Here is a 17,373-nt window from a genome sequence, read left to right on the forward strand (position 1 = left end):
GTACAACAAAGACGACAGATAGCGTCAGAGAAGAAAGAGAAATGAGCAAGAAAAGGAAAACGGACAATTCCACGGTAATTGTTTGCCGGTCACCACGTGGTTCTGGTAAATTTCATTCGCTTTTCAAGGCAGATTTGGGTTCTCTTGCGACTGATTTGCTTTTCTCTTTTCTTTCCAGTTTGAACCCAATCTCCAGGCATGCAGGAGCCAATACGAGGCCGCTATGATGCCTTCCATGGTCACAGCCGTTGCAGGGGGCCTCGCTGCTGCCCTCTGCTGTCCAGGAGAGAGCCTGGCACCTCCTTGGGTCTAAGACCCTAGCAGAGCCTTTCTCTCCCCCAACCCCCTGCGGGAATCTGGCTTTTGGGAGGAAACCTCCAAGTTCCTGGAGGGGTTCCAAGAGGCCAAAGGCAGGCTCCCTGCCACTCATGCCGTCCCCAGACCCCTCCCTCTGTTCAGTTCCTGCGGGAGGGGACCGGCAGCTAGGCTGTGGCAGGTTTCTGACATTTTTTTTTTTTTCCTTCTTAGAAATGGAAACCCTCCTTCCGGCAACGTGGCAGGAAAGCGAAGTCCCCTGGCGGTCGACCCAGGCCAAGGACATTTCCGCGGTAGCAGGTGGGAGGCCCGCACTGGCTGCAGTGCCAGGCGGGCGGGGTGCCACCGCGGCAGCCAGCATGCTCGCTTACCTGCTGTTGAATTTTTCAGGGTGTTTCTCTCTCATCATATGGAATCTGTGTGCAATGGAAGCATCCTGGAAACAGAAGAAAAGAAGGCGAGAAAAGCCTGGTTAGTGGTTGTGGCCATGAGGTATGGTGAGAAGACACACATTTATGCCCCCTGGAAGGCCCAGATTCCAGAGACTCCAAATCACAGGGGCACAAGCACCGCGTCCAGGCGTAAGCTAGTGCCACCAGTCTGTCCTTTGAGAGCCTCGCTTGGTTGCCTGGCACTCACAGTATCTCAAGCCCAGTGAATGATCTCAGTTCAGCCTTTGGAAACAGAGGCAAGAGCAGGCTCTAGAGAGAAGAGACTGCCACTCTCTTCAGAATAGTGAGGGACTCTCCTCAGGTGAGGCCAGAAGCCAGTGAGGAGTGGGTGTGGTGTGGTGTGGTGTGGTGTTGTGTGGTGGTGGTGGTAGTGGGTGGTGACATAAAGTAAAGAGTATTTCTACTCACGAGAAGTTGCAAAAATGGTACTTTTTTTCATGTCCCATTCCATGCGAATGATAACATCTTAGCACATGTCAAACCCAAAGCTGACGCTGGTATTAACTCTTTGTTGTCTGTTTCACTCAAAACAGTTAATAATACTACTGGGTAGCACGTTTAGCGGATAACAAAAGCGTATTAACCGTCTAACTTCTGCCCATTCATCTTTCTATTCACAGGACTGCTTCTGAAGGTTAGCAACCATCTTGATCCTTTCCTACCCGATCCGTTGTCCCCCCCCCCCTTTGGCTGCATGGTTGGCTATCGGGACCACAGAACTCACCGCGAGGCTCCATGACACTGTGTTTCTGGGTGTCCCATTTCTCAGGTTGGAACCTCTTAGCCCAGAGTCCCATCTGCATCCCACACCCCCATGACAGCTATCTGTGAGTGCTCATGGTTGTGACTGGTGCTGACACGGTGGGGCTCCAGGACCTCTGGGCCAGAATAGGATCCAAAGCTGAACTCGGGTCTTCAAACCTAGCCTTCCACACCTCCTAACGAGCCCGCAGAAGAATGCGTACCGCCCCCTTATCTGGCAGACCTAATTGAGCACTTTGGAGGCAGATGCTGAATACCAATACCGGAAATAAACCAACTCATTGGCTGGAGACAGAACAGCCCAGAAACAAGGAGCCGATTTAGATTTGCCCAGAAGTGACAGCAGCAGCCAACCAGAAATCTCTGGGGATGCTGGGGCATCCCTGTAGTCCCAACATGTGGATATAGTGAGGCAGGAGGATTTAGAGTTCAAGGCTAGCCTGGACTACAAGGTGGTACTATATGGTGGTACTATATCTCACTGAACTGAACCTACCCACCCACCTGACAATCAACAAATAACCAACAAAAATCCATTTACTAGACTCTGTGTTTGAAAGATTCTTAAAATTCTGGAGAGCCAAAAAACTAAAAGTCCATAGAGCAGATTTTTAGCTAATGTATTTTCCCTCTTCCTCCCTCCCTCTTCCCATCTCTTCCTTCTTTCCCCCTTTCTCCTCTCTCTCTCTCTCTCTCTCTCTCTCTCTCTCTCTCTCTCTCTCTCTTCCCCCTTTCTCCTTCCCTCCTTCTCTCCCTTTTTCTNTCTCTCTCTCTCTCTCTCTTCCCCCTTTCTCCTTCCCTCCTTCTCTCCCTTTTTCTTCTAAGACAGCTCTTACCATGTGGTTCTAGCTGGCCTGGAACTCACTATGTATACCAGTAGTTCTCAACCTTTTGGGCCTGACCTCTGTGGGGGGGTCAAACAACTCTTTCACAGAGGTTTCCTAAGATTATCGGAAAACATTGACATTATGGTTCATAACAGTTGCAAAATTATAGTTATGAAGTAGCAATGAAAAGAATTTCATGGATGGGGTCACCACAGTATGAGTTAAAGGGTCACAGCATTAGGAAGGTTGAGAACCACAGATGTGGACTGTACTCAGCTCAAACTCAGAGAGATCCTCCTGCCTCTGACTCCCCTGCCTTGGGATTAAAGCTGTGTGTGCTTCCATGCTGGGCATATTGTTTCTCGATAAGGAAAGTCAACAACAGAGCATCAAGTGGAGCTTTCTGAAGAAGCATTTTGGGGTGCATACTATGTGTGATAGGAGTGACCTCAGCCAGCAGCCACTGTGTGGAATCTGGGAGGGTAGATATTGGCTTATTTTGTGGCTGGTAAACATTCCTTGGGCATTTAACAGTTAAACTTTTGCCATTGATTTATTCGTATAGTTTTCTGATTTGTCAGGAGCTGATAGTCTGGGCAGAGTCACCTTGTGGACACATGGTACCAGGTGTCAAAATTCAGGGGGGGGCCGTTCGGACCCCCTGAACCCACACAGCTGTCTCAACTCCTCTGTGCAGCTTCTCTTCCTAGCCTAGACCGTGCCTGTCCCCCTCTCGTCCAGCAAGTCTCAGTGAACACTCCCAAAACAAGATATATGTGGTATTTGTCAAATGATTTTCTAGAATTCCAGAAAAGCATTCCATCTAGCTGTGTTCCTTTGAAACACTGATTTTTTCTCCTGTCAGGAAAATACAAAACAGAACAAACAAAAACTAAAAACCAACCCCCCCCCCCAACAAAGCAAACCGGAAGCACACAGACTGGCCCCGGGGACATTTGCAGAGGTTCCTCTCCCTGGTCAGTCCAGATCACCCTTGGTTTTTCCATTGCTAAGGTTTGCATGGCTTCTTATTCCAAAGGGCAGCCTTTACAAGATCATTAGCTCAGCATGTGATTCCTCATTTGCCGGGGTAATCTCTTGACAAACACACCAAACAGCCAGGGGGAGCTAAGCTGTCTCTTGAAGGACTCAGCCCTTGTTTGTCTCCCCGAGATAGGAAGGGTCAAGAAGGGTCAAGACTGGAGTTTACCCCGTTGAGCCAGCAAGTGGCTCGTGCTGAGCACTGCCCAGAGAGTATTTATTTTAGGGGTTTCCGATACTGTTTTGAGACTGAGTCCTACAAAGAGCATGTCTACTCTAGAGAGCGTGGCAGCAGGGGCAGGCCAGGGGAAGCAATGGCGTTCCCGACAGCCTCTGGTCAGTCGGAACAGTCCCACAGTGTGTTCTATGTGTTGTGGGGGCAGTCTCCGGTCAATGGTGTGTTCTGTGGGGTGAAGGGGAGATGAATTGAAGTGTGGATGCAGGCTGTTCCTTCTACAGTCAAAACCTCAAACACATGGTTTAATGAAGGATTTTGGCTCCCTCTGAAATGTAAGCTTCTGTTATTTGGACTCTGAGATACTGGAATGTCTAGGCCAGTGCTGTCCAATAGAAATACAGCAGATTTGTAACTTAAAAGTTTCTAGAAGCTACATAAAAAAAGCAAAAAAAAAAAAGATATTAATTCATGTTTTAATTAACCTAAATTTTAAAATTTCTACATATAATCAATAATCCAAATAAGTTTATTTTTTTGTTTTTTTTTGTTTTTNTTTTTTTTTAAGTTTATTTTTTTATATCTCATTTTTAAATGTGTTTTAATATTTACACACACCTTAAATTAGGCTCGGCCTTTCAGGCGCACAGCAGCCACCCGTGGCTTGTGCTTGCCGTCCTGGTCAGTGCAGGGCTAAGTCACTTTGGTAACTTTTGGAGACAGAGACCCTAGGGCAGGCTGTTTGAAATCTGGATTGTTTGAAAAATTTACGGCAGATTAGGGAGTAGGAAAGATGTGGCTGGCTTATCCAAGTCGCTTCACAGTAAGTCCACAAGTGACAGATTAGAGTTCAGCGCTGACAGAATCTAAGTTTGCAAGCCTCTCTGACTTGTTGACACCTTCCCTAGTGGGGAGGAGGCTTGTCACTGTGGGACGTGGGCCGGCGAACACTAGTAACAATCTATAAGGTGGAAAATGCTATATGGGCTGGTGGGCCTCTGGCATCCAAAATAGACTTCGCGGAGTCAAGGGATTAGCTGCTCACCACCCTGTTAAGACTCACAGAAAACAGAGCCTGTGATGAGTTCTGAGTTAAACAGGCTCCAGGAATGATTTTGTAGTCTCCAACTTCCTGTCACTGATACCTGGCCATCCTGACCTTTCAGCTAATCCAAAAATAGAGAGCAGGGAGGAAGAAGCCAGAGAACTCAGAGGAAGCAATGTACTGGGCGACTATGTTCAAGACCTCTTCCCCGGAGATGTCTGCAGTTAGAAGGACCATAAAGCTGACTAGCAGAGTCTTCAATGATTCCGGCTGGTATATGGGTATATGGTGGCACTGAGCCCAAGTAGCTCCCTGGACAGGCCCGAAGAGTCTGTCTTACTCAACCCCTCTATCTATTAAATGCGTTCTGTTTCCACCCCAGGGCACCACAGTGGCTGTATAACCGTTATCTTTATAGTTGCAAGGCAGCAACCATTTGTTCCATAGGCATTCCACGTCTTTCACAGCAGCAAAGACATTACAGGCATCTCTTTGCCAGGGGTGTGTGTGTGTGTGTGTGTGACTATGTTTAAGCATCATAAGGAGGTAGAACTGGGTTGGTTTACATACTTACTTCTCTCACAAAGTTTGGGAAGTCAAATAGGAAGCAAGACCTTTTGCAAATGTCAGCCCTGCACTCTGTCAGGGTTGCGGACTGGGTACTTATTTTCTCAAGATTTTTACCTTCCACCTTTTAAAGAGCAAGCACACAAACCTCTCAAACATTCTATGAAAAGAAGGCTAAGGGAACTCCAATGAGATCAAAACTCCCATCTCCTTACCTATCTACACTATGACGATAAACACGTGCAAACTAAAGGTAGATGAAAAGAACAGTGGACAGATACCCTTGGAGTATTGGAGCCAGACTAGGCCAGGTGGGGAAGCGTGGTGGCTGCCAAGGTTGATGGGTTTCTGATCCAATGCTCTTTCTTGGAGGGCAATTAGCTTCTTCTTTCCTACCTTCCCCTCCCTTCTATGCTCCCTCCCTCCTTCTTCCTGAAACAATGCATCCAAACCATGATTCCTGGCTCTTTCGTTTAGGGCCTGGGTATCTAGTTGAGGGAAGGCCGTCTACAGGGCACTGAGTGGCTACAGGCAGGTACTGGGAACTCTGGTCCTTCCAGCCAGAGCTGTGTGCAGAAAGGGAAGATGTATTGAAGGTTCTAATGGTAGCCATGCTCGAACCTGCCTATTGGAAGCTCCTGGGTAACCTAGCCTGTCCATCTGTCTGTCTGTCTGTCCTGTGGCCAGCTTCCTTTCTTTTCTTGTGTCCCTCTCCTTCATTCCCTAATGTCTGTGCCTCCAACCCACTTCCTGTATACATTCTGCTCCTGTGCTGTCTCTAGTCTCTGAGGCCTCCCTCAGGGTCATCAGCATCAGAAGGCTCCCAGGGGCTGGTTAAAAATGCAGAACCCCAGATCTTGCTGAGAGCTACGGAGTCAGATTACATATCAGAATCTGGTGCAGTGAGGAACTTCCGCGTTTAAAAAAGAGGTGCTGTGAGCTCTCTCCTACTGGATTTGGAGAGCTTCCTCTACTCCACAGCTTGTAGCTGTGTGAAGATGAGGGTGGGTGTGTACTGTGCAGAGCCCACAGCTGAGCAGGCCCAGGGTCCCTACACACTGGCTTGGACGCACACAAAGGCAACAGGGAAATAGGATAATTGGCCTGGGTGCACCACAAGCACTCGGTAAACACCAGCATGATGTTACACAATGGTTACGGCAGGAAAAGGATCTGAGGTTGTGTGTGTGTGTATGTGTGTGTGTGTGTGTGTGTGTGTGTGTGTCTGCACCATCCCTGCAGGTGGCCCCGAAAGAGGGCTTGTTAAAGTGTCCCTCTACCACAGGTAGGTAATTTGGGGACTGTGGGGGTGGGGAGGAGGATAAGCCAGTTAGGATGCAGGAACCCCTAGTGCACCACCTCCATATTCAGTCTTATACCCTGGGCCCACAATGCCTTGTCTGCTTCAGTCATAGCAGTGAGCGCAGGAGTGTAGGGGTGAGATGATGAAAGCAACCCCCTTCTCCTGAAACTGTTCTTCACTCTGAACACCAGGAAAAATCAAAACAAAGCAGGCAGCAACAACAAAACCCACTGCAAATGTGGTGGTAACTCTTCAAACCTTTTGTAACTGGAAGATCATTATTTTTAGCCCCTTTCTCGCCCATGCTTCTAGTTTTAGCCTTATTAAAAAGTAAAACACCTTCATTAAACCTGATACCCCCTGGATCTGTCTTTTAGACCCCATCTCCATCCCACCCCCTCACCACCCCTCAGTCTGGTGCCAGAGGATGGCCTGGAGGAGCTCATATGCATGGTGGCTTAAACAATCTCAAACCCAGGAAGGAGGAAAGGAAGGATGCGCACACCCAGGACTGGCCTGGAGACAGGAGGGTAAGGGAGTGTGTCCTTGCTCTTCAAGAGTCCCCGACCCTTTCCATAAAACAGGGACAAGGCCTGAGGACTGCTGGGGTGATGACTAGTGACTGCATAAGCCTGCCACTGTAGAGAACACACAGTAGGTGTCCTTCTCTGGACCACCATCTCAAGCGCCAGATCAATTTAAGAATGGGGGGGGGGGAGGAGGTGCTGGAGAGATGGCTCAGTGGTTAAGAGCGCTGGCTGCTACTTCAGAGGACTTGGGCTCAACCCCTAGCACCTGCATGGCAGCTACCACACTGGAACACAGTGCCCTCTTCTGGCCTCTGTGGGTACCTAGGGTACCTGGCACAGACATACAGGTAGGCAAAATGCATTTTTTTTTTTTTTTTTTTAAAGAATATGCTCAAACTGGGTGGTAGTGGTGCACACCTTTAATCCCAGTACTTGGGAGGCAGAGGCAAGCAGTTTGAAGCCAGCCTGGTCTACAGAGTGAGTTCTAGGCCAGCCAGGGCTACACAGAGAAACCTTGTCTCAATAAATAAATAAATAAATAAATAACCAACCCAAATCAAATCAAAACCAACCAACCAAACAAAATATCACTCATCATGTTGTTCCCAACAACCTAGGAAACAGTGCACACTCTGATCTAGGAGCTGAGTTCAGTGTGACAAACTGACTGAGTTATACTAGCTAAGCTGGAGGATGGAAGGAAGCACAGACGGCATTGTCCATCTGAGTGTGTGTGTGTGTGTGTATCTGCATGTGTGCACTGTGTGTGTGCATATGTGTACTGGTGCATGCAAGCATACGCTTGTACATACGAGGGTTGATTTAGGCACATTAAGCCCTTCAGTCTAATGCATGGAGAACACTGATGGTCTGTGATAGGGGCTGTAGGGAGTCACAGTGGGCTCAGCCTGAGAGACAGCAGCAGAAGAGCCCTCCTAGGCATGTATGAAGCCCTTGGAGAATGTGTGGTCGGGCTGGGCAGAGGCGAGTGAGCACAAGGAAAGGAGTCTAAGGGTTAAGTCTGCCGTGCTTGGTGCTTGCAAGCGGCCATTCCTCATGGTCAGAGTTCTCAAATCTTCACACTCAACGTTCACACTCATGTGAGGGCTTCTTCCTGGCCTTATCTCTTGGTGTTTGTTTTCCTTAATTAGCGGAAGGCTTATATACATTTTAAGAAAAATTCAGTCTTTTCTCCTGTTAGCTAAAATGGCAGGAGTAAGAATTTCTTCTACAGTCCAGGGATAGAATGTCTATGGGTTCAGGGTGGCCACACCATGCCAGATCTGCAGGTCAGGGCGAGGGACAAAGAGTAGGGATCTGGAAGGGTCAACGGACACTTGTTGGTCATGCAGAAAAGCAATCGATGGCCAACTTACCACACCAATGGAGAAATAGTTGTTCATGATGTTGTATGGGACCTGGTCTCCATTCTCCACCTCTTCCCTGGGCATGACCTCTAGGCACCAACGGTCCAGCATCACCAAGGGGCTCTGTTCAATTTCCTTCAGGATTTTGGTCAAGCTGCCCCCTTCGTAACCTATGAACATGGGCATGGGATGTACCACCAGAGTGGAGAGGCAAGGCTGTTGCTCATGCAGAGCAAGTACCTTTTTAGGCATTTGTGGCTTGAATACTTGTAGGTGTCTTTGGGCTGGAGACGCCTATGTTCTCTGATCCAGAGAGAAGAGGGAGGACAGTAAGGAATAATTAGCAAGCATTTGGCCGTGAGTCGGAAGCCTGAGAGCAAGGTACGGAATACGGGTTGGCTAGAGGCAGTCATGGTCTGGAGTTGAAGCAAGCCCTGGAGAGTGAGTGAGCTGATGAATGAGCTTATGCTATTTGTAGGAATGGATAGAACTAAGGATTATGTTAAGCAAAATAGCTAGACTTAGGTATTATATGTTTTCTTTCATATGTAGGATAGATATGAAGCACATACGTTTATCTATCGATCTGCCTATTTATCTCTCTTCTACCTATCACCTACCCATCCATCCACCTACCCACCTACCAGACATGAAACTAGAACGATGTGGTAGTTTGACTAGGAATGGCTGCCATAGACTCATGTGTTTGAATTCTTGGCCCATAGTGAGAAAGTGGCACTATCAGGAGGTGTGGCCTTGTTGGAGGAAGTGTGTCACTGTGAGGGTGGGCCCAGTGTGAAAGTCTCCTTCTGCTGCCCCGGGGATGAAGATGTAGAACCTTTGGCTTCTCCAGCACCGTGTCTGCCCACACACTGTTATTCTTCCCACCATGATGGCAATGGACTGACCCTCTGAAACTGTAAGCCAGTCCCAATTAAATGCTGTCCTTTATAAGAGTTGCCTTGGTCATGGTGTCTCTTCACAGCAGTAAGACCCTAAGGCAGAAGTCTATTGGAAGAGGTAACGGGGTAATAGGATATGGCACAATAGAAGGTACGGTGGGTAGATAAAAATCAAAGAACAGGATCAACATGTATAAAAGGGCTTAACAAAACTTATTATTTTATACCGTAAATACGCCACTAATTGGAAGGAAAAAAAGGGAGGAAAGAAGGAAAAGAGGGAGGGAAAGACTTGTCAGCTGCATGCTGGGAAGTTGTGTGCAGAAGGCAGCAGACCCATCGCAGGTCCCTGTCGTGTGGATAGTATAGCTAACCCTCAGGTCCGACGTCTGCCTCATCGCCCAAGCAAGAACATGGGTACTGGCTGGTCTGGCCTGGCCTTGTTTGCAAAGTTCTTGACCACGGCTCTAAAAGCCATCACCACCTCCTATTCAGCTTGGGGAGGGGGCGTTTCAGAAGGAAAGACCATTGCCCTGGGAATCTGATAATCGGGATGTCCCCGGAGTCTTGTAACTGGTATGTGTTTCAGTCTCCATTCTGAATCCTAATTCAGAAGGGAGAAGGGAGGAATTTTACACAGGAACTTCTGTTTAATAAACCCATGTATCGGAATGAACCTCAGGAAGGGACAGGTGAGATCTGCTTGTACCCTTTGGTTGACCATGTCCTGCTGGAGCAGCGTCCCTGAGAACAAGAATGTTTGGCTCCAGTGTGGCGTCCGTGGCATGCAGACTCACCTCCTCCCCAGCGGAGGCATCGTGCGAGGTCATTCCCTGTTCCAAGAGGCAGGACAGCTACGGGTGGGTGCTTTGTGAAGTTGGCCTTATCTGCAACCCACAAGAAAGATCAGACAAGCCATGTGATTACAGATGGTTGTGTTATCTTATAATTCTCACCTGCTCCCCTCACTGCCCCCACCGTAATCACAGAATTCCTCCGGTGATGGAGAACACACCCTTTGCAGAGGCCATCTACAGCATTCGCAGTGTGTTACCTGCTACAAGCTGTCAATCACATCTTCAGATTGAGCTAAATCTGTCTCCCTAGAATTTGCACCTATTTACCCCAAACATGTCCATATTCTGTTCCTCAAGGTGTTAGCACACACCTCAAAAACATTGGCACATGCTGGTCAACATTAACCATCGTCATCATGAAGAATGGTGACCAACACTAGTTTCTATTAATTGCCCACAGCAACCTAGCGGAGACGGAGGTATGTGGAGAAGTGATCCCAGAGCCTGGATCCAACATGCATCTGGAACCACAAGTCCATTCTGTTGTCTTTAAGGGCTAGACAGTGCATGGTGGAAGAGACACGTCTGTGACAGTAGGGGATGGTGGGGTATTTAGAAAGCTGACAAAGCTCACTGAAAGTTATTTATATTTTAAACCTTAAGACACAACACTGCGCTAAAGTAGAAAAGCATCCAGGTGTTACCTGACACCCACAAACCGGCTTATTCTCTCACACCTCCTGCCACTCTCCAGAATACAGACTCTTATTCTTTTTTTCCTTCCTGGTTGCTCAGGTTGACGAACAGTCAGAGGAAAATCTGCCCGTCGTCTTCAGTGTGTCGGTAGAGCAGAGAGGGTTGAAGAGGGAGGCACAGGCACCTTTGGGCTTTGAGGAGGCAGGTACACAAACCCTGCCCTACGTGATTCCTTAACATTCGCCATGAGTGGGGGTGGAGGCCAGGCTCACGCTGGCCTGGTCTGTGCCCAGAGTGGCTGGTCTCAGGGTTGACATTACCACTGATGGGCTGAGGTGGAAGATGGAGGGACGCAGTGACTGATTTTTCACATGCCTGGAGTCTCTCCGCCCTTGAACATGCCATCCACATTACCTTGAGGGTAGTTGTTCCTTTATGTCTGTCCCTTCTCCTGCGGTCACCACCTTGACAGGTTAGCCATCTTTACAGCACTGAGCCCAGAAATCTGTGTGCCATCCTAACCTCTCCCTTTTCCCATTTATCCACCCAGCACTTCCTATGAGCAATCTTCTTAGCAGATTTCCCAGCATCCTCCTCTCTCTATCCCCATCCCCATCCACACTGTTCCAGTTCCGTAGCCTCCTTTTCTCTCTCCACCTACAGGTCTGTCCTCCACCTACAGAGTGTTCTCCACAGAAGGCATGGGCCCAGACCCTCCACGCTAGTGCCCTGTGTTGCCAGTGTTACAGCTTCCTCGGCTTGCCAGGCTCTGATTCTCTTCCCAGGTCTCACCTTCAGCACACGCAGCCTCTCACCCTATCAGGAAACCATCCTGAAGTGTTCTCAGTTCTAACACTCCTGCTTTTCAGCAGAGAAGCCAGACCAGACCTGCATTTGGAGGCTCTCCTAAGCTCCTGGAGCATCGGGGCCGGGTGACTGTATCCTGAATGGACTGTAACCCCATGGAAGCGTATGCTATGACATCTGCATCTGGACCCATTGAGTCCTGTTACATGTTGTGCCCACGGTCAGGTTCTCAGTGTGAGATCTTTGTACACACGGTGTATGATTGTACCTATGACTGGAAAGGGAAGGGGGTGGTCCTGCTACAGGGTGACTGGTATGCAAGAGAGGTCCCCCTAAGAAGCCACATTTCAGTCGAGGCTGGGGAGCACTTCACTTGGACAAGGCTCATGTGGAGAGGAAGACTGCTACATTTGAGGGTCTGAGCTGGGCTGGGTGTCTGGAATCCCACCAGAGAAGGATAAGAGGGAGAGGTCATTAGAGGAAGCTCTGTCATTTCCTGAGGAAGCTTTTGGTGTCTTTTCTGTGCACCACAGACCCACTGATATCAGGCAGAGTGTTATGGCCACAGCAGGGGAGGCGGGAGCGACAGCCTCAGTGGGCAGTGGAGATCATGGTACCAGTGCTTAGATGAATGAAGAAAGGAGCTCACTCGCAGTTATCTTTGCTCAGTGGGATCTGTGAGGAGCCACTGACCTGCGTGGAAAAGTCCACCTTTCATCTCACAGCATCGGCTTTCTCTCTCCCTAGCTACATCTGTCTCCTGTGTCCTCAGCAGAGGGATTCCATACAGTGTTTCCCCAAGGGCTGCTTTCTTCCTCTGATGGGGCAGAGGGGACTGTGAAGAACCTGGTACTGCAGCCAGGAGCCACCTTTCCTCCCACAGCTCTGGGATGGGGGAGACCTTCACTTCCCACAAACTTCAGAGTTTGTGGCAGCAGAACTAACTCTCTCTCTCTCTCTCTCTCTCTCTCTCTCTCTCTCTCTCTCTCTCCTCCCCCTCTCCCCTCCCCCTCCCTCTCTCCCATCTCTCTCTCTCTCTCTCTCTCTCTCTCTCTCTCTCTCTGTGAGAGAGATACGTGTGTGTGTGTGTGTGAAAGAGATGTGTATGTGTGAGAGAGGGATGTGTGTGTGTCTGATGTGTGTGTGATATGTATACATTTGGTGTGTGTGTGTGATGTGTATTAGTTATATGTAATGATGTGTATGAGGTGTTTACATGATGTATGTGATATGTGTGTGTCTGATATGTATATGTCTGATGTGTGTGTGATATGTATGCATATGGTGTGTGTGATGTGTATGAGGTGTGTACATGATGTGTGTGATGTGTGTATATCTGATAAGTGTATATCTGATGTGTATGTGATGTGTATGCGTGTGTGTATATCTGGTGTGTGTGTTGGGAGGCATTGAAACCAAAGCATGGCTCACAGGTGTCAGGTGTGCCTTCTCCACTCCTGCCCTGAAGGCCTCACATTCCCTGCCTGATTTGACTGGGGTCCAGAATTATGTAATTCTCACATCTTCCTGTTTCTACTGTGGCTTTGACCTGGTCACCTCTCACTTGGGTCACTGTGGGAATCTCCTGACCGGTGTCCTGCTCCTGCCCTCATCTCTTAGCATGTCATATCTTAGCATGCCACTTGATGCCTTGGCTCCACCTCCTTTCAAAACCACATTCTACCCAACAGCCCCCAAAAGCCACACTCTACCCAATGGCACACCCAAAGCCACACTCTACCCAACAGTCCCCCTAAAGGCCACACTCTACCTAATGCCTTACATATGCCACCTTAGGGCCTTTGCCCTTGCTGTTTCTTTCGTCTGGACTATCCTCAGGTGTCCCCCCCCCCCCCCGTTTTTAGAACTAGCATCCCTTCCCACCCTGTGAGGTCTTCCCTGACTTCTCTTAGATCACACCCCACACCTCCCCTCTTCCTTTGCCTCTCCCTTTTTACATGTTCACCCTGACATTCTATCTATTTCCCTCGTTTCTCTGAGGTTGAGACCAGAGGTGCTCAACCTTCCGAATGCAGAGACCTTCTAATACAGTTCCTAATGTTGTGGTGACTCCCAATCACAAAATTATTCCTGTTGCTAGCTCATAACTCTAATTTTGCTACTGTTAGGGATCATGATCTGTGTTTCCTGATGGTCTTAGGCAACCCCATAAAAGGGTCATTTCATCTCCCATGAGATCATGACCCACAGGTTGAGAGCCACAGCTCTAGAAGGTAGGCTCCATTAGGGTAGTGATTTGGCCTCTTCGTTCCTTGGCGGCATCTCTAGTTGGCTCCAAGAGGGCTTGGCCCATAGAGGTTCAAGGCAGCATTTGTAATGAATAACAGATGCTGAAGCAGCCCTGGGCTCATGGCTCTGGCCCTGCCCCTCTTTGATGCCTGCCCACCCCAGTGCCTCCCTCCGTTGGTAGCTTTCCTGCCTTAGTGTTCTATGTTGCAGACTTTACCTTGGTCCAGCAGGGGTTAGGGCTTAACTATACCCCATCCCTAATTATCACAGATAAGCCCTTTCACTTTCTGGATCCAGGCAGAGCTGGGCTAGACCTCAGCCCCGCAGCCCTCCAGTCTGCTCCCTTGCCTTTTCCATTTGGGACACAGCTCGGCGTGGCGTTCCTCTGCTTATAGTGATCTGCTCTTTGCAGATGTGCTTTCTGGACNTGTGCTCCTCTGCTTATAGTGATCTGCTCTTTCCAGATGTGCTTTCTGGACNTGTGCTCCTCTGCTTATANTGATNTGCTCTTTCCAGATGTGCTTTCTGGACTTGTGCTCCAGATGTTCATCCCTAGCAGATCTGCCATGCTTAGCTACTTGTCCTTTATTTAAGATCACTCTGGCTCCACCTGGATCTCCAGTCCTGCTTCTAATACATCTGGTTCTGCTACTGCCCAGCTCTGCCTGTGACATACATGTTTCTGAAGACCAAGTCTATGATGAAAACTCTTCACCCCAGATCCCTAATCAAGCAGCAGTCCAAGCAAGGGTGGGCACCTGTTCCTTCTTTAATTCATTGCCTTCTGCTGACTTAACATCTGCTCACTATATATAACAAGTAAAGACCTTTCTGGCCATCCTTACCAATGCAATCCAAAATCCAGCCAACTGTCCCATCTCCGCCACAGGCAAGAACACGGAAGCCTGGGGTATCATGAAAGAAGTTCAATCTGGAAAGAAAGGGCACAGTGGTCTTGTTATTAGGTGTCTAACACTTTTACTATTTCAACACATATCAAGTGTGCAGTGAGTGCATGCATACGTGAGTGGGTATGTGTGCCTGTGTGTGCCTGTGTGCATGCATTTGTGAGTGTGATGTTGGGGACTGAACCCTGGTGCCCAGCATATGCCAAACAAACTATCAATGAGCTACATTACAGTCTTAGCACATGATACTTCTGGTCCTCCCCATTCCCTGGAATCAGGTTCTTTCCGGATAGGAAGAGTCACTTAGCTCTCTGGAACCAGAATTTACTGTGTAGTGCTCCCAACTACGGAGAAGAATCAATTGTGTGCATATATATGTGTGGGGTGCTGAATTCCTCAACAATTTGAGGAATTCACAGTTTTCACAGTTTGGCAACAATACAAAGCACCCCTAATATTTCGACTCCTTGCAGGCTCTCCTGACTGCTGTCTCTAATGCTGACTCTTTAAGAGAGATTCACTTAATTATCTGGGTCTTTATTTTCTCTTCTGAGGACCTCCCCGCCATGGGGAGCGAGACCCCATTTTCCCTGGGAGCATGAACCCGGAAGAGCAGGACCTGAGGTCCACTGACCTCCCGGTGAGTCTGTGGATATAATTCAGAGGTTTGTGAACTTGGAAGAGAAAATATAATGTTAATATCTCCTCTGATATCTGACTGACACTTAGCCTTTCTTTCAATTATGAATGTAGACAACAGGCCACAGAGGCCTCAATAGCACCTGCAACTTTGTCACAGTGAATATCACAGCTATCTCAACACCTCAGTAAGGCTGTCCCATGCTATCATTTCTGTAGCTGGTGGCTTTCAGTTTACAGTCATTATTGAACCTGACTGTGGGTATTGTGGTTTCATGTGTGGACAGAAGACATTCACTTACATACCACACATTTGTCTTTTAAGTTTTGGCTAACCACTTCTCAACATAATTAGCTTCGCTGGAACTCACACACGATTTCATATTATGCTTTAGAAAGTGTTATTTTAGATGGAGCTCATACTCTACCAGATTGTGACAGGAGTCCCCGGCAGAAAAAGTCAAGAACCCTTGTTTTGGGGAAAATGTGACCTAAGGACACCTTGAGGTGCTGTTATGTCTCTCTTCCCAGATGGTCTGAGGAGTCCCAGGAGTGCTCTGAGCATGGATGCCTATGTTGGCAAATCACTGTCCTCTCTCCCTTTTCTTGCAGAACCCTGCTCTCCTCCAGGCAGTACATTCTGAATAGAGGCTCCCTTCAGCTGGACGGCCTGTCTGCGCACAGATAAACAGACACATTGAAGATGCTCTGGGCTCAGCAGCTCTGGAAGTAGGCCCTGAGCTTGTCATCCACAGGAAAACCAATCAAAAACTGAGAAGGCTGTGATCCTGAAATATCCTAGGAGAGAGCAGTGCATGGCGGTGCTATCCGGCAGTAACTGGCAGACACTCGGCTATGCAGCAACTGCGAGAGTCTGGGCCTACTTCTGAGTAAATTTTACGGATTGGTGAATGTGCACCTGTGTGTCGTTCTCCTTTTAACTGGGTCTTGTGCTTCCGTTTCTATAAATAATCCCCGTGCCAGACAACGGAAAGACAGGGACAGGTTCCGTTTTTAGACACCTTACTCCAACCCCCTTGGAGGAATCTCAATGACTCTGGAGTAGAAATGCAGGTCAGGAGGTGTGAAAGCCCAGACCAGACGTGGTAGATGGTGCTGGCACACCCGCCAGCAGGTGGCGCTAGGGCACCACCTATGAATTGTTAAATGGCTTCCAGGTCAGCTCCACCCACCAGACCTTCAGACAAGCCATCTAAGTCCTGCCCCCGCCCCTCTAACAGCTCTTCCTGTCTGGCTAGGGGTCAGGGAGGTAGGAGAAGGGTTAGGAGGTGTGTAATCTCTGCAAAGCTGGGTAATTCAGGGAAAGAATGTTTTCCATGGCGGAAATGCTCCCATAGCAGAAGACATGACAGACTTGGAGTGAACGTGTCAATCTGCGGAGAGACCTCATTAAACACACTATGCCGATATCAGCTAAGAGCCTTGCAAGTAAGTCCAAGTAAGTCAGCAGTGTGACCTCCCTGTCCATCCAATGACTGGGTCATAGTTCCCCTCTGACATCAACACCTCCTTCAGAGACAAGGTACACAGGGCAACTTCCCAAACAGGAACCAGGGCCAAGGTGAGGGGCGGGCAGAAAAAGCCAGGAGATCCCAAAGGCGACAAAGAAAGGGGTTTTCTTCAGAGACCAAAGCAGGGCAGAGTGAAGACTGCTGTCCATACCCTGGCGTAGGTCCCCCATTGTCCAGGTTGAAAACTTGTTCGGGGTTGAGCAGGTAGTGAAATTTCCGAAGAATTCTACAGGGGATTAAAAAAAACAAAAAACAAAAAACATAACAATAGAGGCGGAGAAATGGTAGGGTAGCAGCCACGTGGGGGCAAATACCTTTGGACCCACCTGTGGTGAAATCTGCCAGTTGTTTAAACCTAAGACAGGAAGTGATGGATGCAGACCCGATCTCCCAGTACACCTCGCATCCCCACATCCTCCCCTCTGGCCAAAAGCTGCCCCTCCCGCTGACTCCAGCCC

The 17,373-nt window shown here is 48.6% G+C and overlaps 1 protein-coding gene across 2 annotated transcripts in view; it reads right to left on the reverse strand.

The window, feature by feature from the left end:
* Positions 1–17,373, reverse strand: part of Dgkg (diacylglycerol kinase gamma) — a 190,731-nt gene that overhangs the window by 79,857 nt on the left and 93,501 nt on the right. For both annotated transcript variants that reach the window (XM_021209178.1, XM_021209177.1), the window contains 5 exons: positions 17,067–17,141; positions 14,682–14,767; positions 10,084–10,173; positions 8,394–8,554; positions 687–751 (listed from right to left, as the gene is read on the reverse strand). In XM_021209178.1, the coding sequence (XP_021064837.1) occupies positions 687–751; positions 8,394–8,554; positions 10,084–10,173; positions 14,682–14,767; positions 17,067–17,141 (477 nt within the window). The remainder of the gene's footprint in view (positions 1–686; positions 752–8,393; positions 8,555–10,083; positions 10,174–14,681; positions 14,768–17,066; positions 17,142–17,373) is intronic.

This window comes from Mus pahari, chromosome 12, assembly GCF_900095145.1.
Source record: "Mus pahari chromosome 12, PAHARI_EIJ_v1.1, whole genome shotgun sequence".
NCBI lineage: Eukaryota > Metazoa > Chordata > Mammalia > Rodentia > Muridae > Mus > Mus pahari.